This window comes from Limulus polyphemus, unplaced genomic scaffold (genome assembly GCF_000517525.1).
Source record: "Limulus polyphemus unplaced genomic scaffold, Limulus_polyphemus-2.1.2 Scaffold2300, whole genome shotgun sequence".
Classification (NCBI taxonomy): Eukaryota; Metazoa; Arthropoda; class Merostomata; order Xiphosura; family Limulidae; genus Limulus; species Limulus polyphemus.
The window spans coordinates 41,107-46,331 of NW_013667910.1; the positions used below are offsets into that span (position 1 = coordinate 41,107).

Here is a 5,225-nt window from a genome sequence, read left to right on the forward strand (position 1 = left end):
TTTTGTGATAGCTGCCAAGATGACTAGGATGTCTTACCCCCTCCACTGTTGATGGCCTATAGGACAGCAGAGCATGAAGCCACTGGATACACTCCAGCAAAGTTGATGTTTGGTCAGGAACTTCGGTTGCCAGTGGATCTGTTAACAGGATGCCTACCTTATGAAAAGTTGCCTGAAAATGTGTCAGAGTTTGTGAAAGTGTTATCGGAAAGGATGGATGATATTCACCATCAAGTGCGTTCGAACTTGAAAACGTCTTCTGATTCGATGAAGTTATGTTATGATAAGAGATCTACTGAAGTCAGCTTTGTACCAGGGGACAAGGTGTGGTTGTATAATCCCAGGAAGACCAAAGGGAAGTCTCCTAAGTTGTCTTCTCCATGGGAAGGCCCATATGACATAGTGGATCGTCTCTCAGACGTGACTTTTTGGATAAAATGTGGTTGGCGAGGTAAGCCAAAGGTGGTGCATGGCAACAGGCTTTGGCGTTATCACAGTCCAGGACATTTCAGTTGGAACGAAGTGAACAACAGAGCAAATGATGCTGCTGAAGACATGTCACCTGAAAAAGCCACTGTCGAAGAAGAAACTACCCGGTTTTGAGAAGGGAAACAGTGAAGTTTAATGAAGTTACTACCACTGATGTGACCATATAACAATATAATTAAACACCTTTGTATTTGCTAAGAATAGGGGTATGTTTTTTATTAATAGGACTTTATTTATTTTTTATTTTATTAATGTTGTTTGCTCAAGGAATGATTGTTCCTAGACATGTATCCAATAAACATGAGATGGAGGTTTTAAATGTTCTTGTTGACAAATAGTAAGTTGTTTGTTTGTCTAACCAATATAACAGCTTTTGCAATCTGTACATTCAATTACATACACATTTCTTGAAGTATCGTTATTCACATACTTTTTTGATAGCAGTTGACCTACCTTTTTTTCCAGATATTTAGAATGAATTTCAATACTCAGGCCTTGTTTATGTTGACAGTTCATTGATAATATACTTTATTAAGTTTTCAGCTGCCTTGTCACATTCTTGTAGATTAGTATTGTTATAAATTCTCACATGATTCTTTTTGTAAATTGACTTGGTAGCCTGAGTTCTTGTATCTCACCTGATAAAATGTTGTGAACAAAATAAACTAAAAATTTTACTATGTACAACCAATATTATAATAATTATAATCATAAAAAAAAAAACGTTTGTGTATACACTCTGGTTTCTTTATCATTTTTCTACCTATCCCAAAGCATAGGTTTATATTTACTAAGAAACTATTGTTACGTATCTGCTTGTTTGTTAATTTCCGGTAGAAATTCTTTCAGAGGAACTTAAGCGATACAAGTCCTTTCTTAATTAAACCAGTTTATTCTTCCTCGATACAAACTTTTAGTTCACAGTAATTCCACTGTCAGTGCGTTTCTCGTCACTTTCAACTTAACGACTTTTATAATACACGCTATAAATCACAGCGATTTACAATCTCGATAACTTATCGTGACTACTGTTCGTTTTAACCATACATTCCATTGCCGCTGGCTTTTCTTGCCAGGCTTATATACTAAAGAAGAGGGTTCGTCAAAATTTGAGGAGTTCCCTGATAATTTGAGAAACTCATTCACGCATGCGTTAGCAGCGTCACGTAACTTCCGCTGGCGTAACACTATCATCCATTTCAAGTTTTGTTTCTCCTTTGATTTTCCTTCTCTTTCTCTTATTTTATTTGTATAGCTTCTGTTTTCACTCTTTTATGATCTTACAGTATGTGATCAGAACAGCTATTAATTTTAATTAATTTTTATTTTAGTTGAAATTAATTGGAAATATAAAATTGAACATGATTATTTTGTTTGAAAAATAAAGTATCATAAACTTCTAACTTTTGAAAATTTTATGATAGAAAAATTATAGAAAACTATATCATGCTATATGAAAGTTTTTAAATCAGAAAATAGGTATTATTTAATCCTAAATTTCTTGCAATTTGATTAAGTTTTTCACTGTGAGAAAGAAAATATAATCAAGGGATATCATTGATACCCACCAGTCCAGAATGACCTGGTGATTAGGGCACTTATCACGCAATCTAAGGGTCGCAGAATGAAATCTTCATCACATTGAACATACTTGCCCTTTGAGATGTAAGGGCATTATAATGTGACAGTTAATCTCACTATTGATTGGAAAAAAGAGTAGCCCAAGAATTGGCAGTGGGTGGCATTGTCTAGCTGCCTTACCTCTAGCCTGTCACTGTTAAATTAGAAAAGGTTAAACACCAAGTTTGTTTAATCACTGAAATGTATTTTTTACATTTTAAAGATACTATTGCTACACTTTAACATTCTAATGTCATGTACATTTGCATTTAGTTGCACTGTGGGCAGTGCTATGTGGGATTGACATTTCACTGCATATCTACACATATAAATCAACACCTAAAGTCAGTTTCAGTAAATGTGTCGTACATTAACTTATATGTCTTCAAAAGACATGATAGAAAACCCAGCAATTCAAATTGAAATATGCTATGAAGTTGGAACAATGGGAGGAAATTACTTATTAAGCTGACCAAAGGTAGAAAAGTACATTGGAACTACATTGTTGGGTTACACAGGTATGTGGTAGAATAGGGTTAATTTGGTTTCAATTTCTTCCGCTATTCTGTGGTACTTTTCCATAACCATAGTCTTCATTTTATGGATGAGAAGATCTCAGGTGGGTCAGCAGTAAATTTAAGAACTTAAAACAATAAAATCTGTGGTTTGATTCCCTATGGTGAACAAAGAGCAGATAACTCATTATACAGCTTTGTGCTAAAAACAAATAAACAAATGGATGAGGACATTTTCTGAATTGACTTGCAATGTGACAGAGTATGTTTTTACTGTCTTAAATTCTTTGCTGGGTGAGTTGGGTTGGCTTGGGATGTAACAGAGTGTGTGCGCTAGCCTAAATTATTTTTTTTTTTTTTTCACTTTCCTTCATTAAAATGTTTATATCCTTTGGATCTACATCATTTAACAATATTGCTGTCCTTACTCAGAAATGGCTGTAACATATTTTACAAGCCATATCATTCATTATCTTTGCAGCATTAGACTGTCAGTTGGTGGGGAATTTTCTGTGAACTAAATATACGGTGCTAAACATATCACCTGTGTAGCAATGGCTCGCATCTGCTGTGACAAGTTATTGCTGTAGCATATGCAAATTATTTTTATATATAAAGTTTTATATACATCTCAGATTAATTAATAGAAAAAAGTAAATTCTCTGAAGGTTTGTTATAGTTAGTGAAGTCAGAAAATCATCTAATCATTATGTGTAATTAGTGAAGCTCAAACATAAGATTTATCATTTTAGTAAAACTTTGCTAATAATATTGGTTGTACCTAATTGTCTCTAGATTGATGCTGAAGAGTATGGTGAAGCATTAGCTTTAGCCAAAACCTATGGTTTAGACTGTGATCTTGTTTACCAACGACAATGGAGAAAACATCCTGTTTCCATAGCAACCATCCAGGACTACTTAGTGAGTAGTTTTGACTATCATTTATAGAAATTGTGTTCAGTGTGATTTTAATTAGTTAATTTTTCGTTATATGTTAAATACTCTTTCATTGGAGAGTTGCTTATTTTCAAGTCTGGTTATTGTCTAAGGATAAATTACATTAAAAACAATATGAAATTAATATTAAGGTGAAAATTTTGGAAAAAATATAGTGTAGTATGTAATAATACTTTTTTTTTGTAGAGTAAAATTACAAAGCGATCATGGGTTCTACATGAATGCTTAGAAAGAGTACCTGAAAATATTGATGCAACAAAAGAGCTACTGCAATATGGTTTGCAGGGTACAAACCTGGAGGCATTGATTGCTATTGGAAAAGGAGAAGATAATGGAAGGTTGGATTTGTTCAAAGTTTCTGAAATAATGTATCTAGCTATATTTGTGTTATTTGTTCAGCTTTTGTGTCACACTGTGCACCTGATGAGTTTAACACATTTTGCTTAACTGATACTTAACATATTTTACAAATGTGCCATGTGCTATACATGATACATATATATCACAAAGTACTTAATTATATGTTACATTTCATTCAGTTCACCTGTGTGCCATGTGCTATACCTAATGAGTAAGACACACAGTACTTAATAAGCATTTCATATAGTTCACTTGTGTGACCTGCTTTACGTAATCAGCATTATGCAGTAATGTTGAAACAGTGTGTGGCACATTTGATAGTGAACAAGAATATCACAATATTTTACTGAATGATTACATCTGTTTTACTTTGAAGTTTGTCAAATATTTTATCTGTATGTTATGATTTCTACTTGATTTGAGTTGGGGTGTATTTGATAAGTGTATCAGATCTTTTGTTTGAGCATTTTGTAATTAATTTTTTGTAAGATAAAAATTTCATATAATTTTTTCTTTTGTGTGAATTGAAACCATTTATTTATTGTGTTGCAACTAAAGCTTGTTACCTTTGATTACTTGCAGGTGCAAATGACAACTGATGGTTTTTTTTTTAGTTTTACTCCTAAAACATGGTGTTTAATTTTTCAGATGAAGTATTCATATTTTAAGATTTGTAACTACATTGTGATGTTTAACTTCATTAACTTTGTTAGTAATCAATCATTTTTTCAGTTAGAACTGCATTTTGTGTTGATATTTCAAATATTATTTTTTTGTTTATTATACATAACTCAAGGTTTATAGTAAGCCAACCAGATGTAATAGATGACACACTAAGAGACCACTATGAAAGTGAGAAAGAACTAGATGATACCAGAAAGGCAAGAGAACAGGAAAGAAGACAAGAATTATGGAAGCAAATAGATTTTTCTAAGTAATTTTTGTAATAATTGACTATGACGATGTGGCATGTGATGTAAAGCAGATAAACGTGTATTATTTTACTATTAGGTCATTAAGAAATTAATGTTGCATTTTGGAACACTTTCATTAACCACCACAAAAAACGCACATCACATATAATAGTTAAACGAATCACCTAAACGTCACGTTAGTGTAGCCTGTATAATGTGTAAAGTTTAGTATACGCTAATCCTTTATAGTGATGGCACACGACGAGACACATATTTGGCATGTAATAGTGTTTGAATACAAGAAGGGAAATGCCTCTGTGGCCACAAAGAATATCAAAGAAGTTTATGGAAATGTTTTGAATGTTCGTAA

At 32.7% G+C, this 5,225-nt stretch overlaps 1 protein-coding gene across 1 annotated transcript in view; it reads left to right on the top strand.

Moving 5' to 3' along the window:
* The window catches only part of LOC106466556 (neuroblastoma-amplified sequence-like), a 159,397-nt gene that overhangs the window by 29,109 nt on the left and 125,063 nt on the right, over positions 1 to 5,225 (top strand). The window contains exons 6-8 of the mRNA XM_022394589.1: positions 3,420 to 3,545; positions 3,768 to 3,919; positions 4,738 to 4,875. Coding sequence (XP_022250297.1) covers positions 3,420 to 3,545; positions 3,768 to 3,919; positions 4,738 to 4,875 — 416 coding nt within the window. The remainder of the gene's footprint in view (positions 1 to 3,419; positions 3,546 to 3,767; positions 3,920 to 4,737; positions 4,876 to 5,225) is intronic.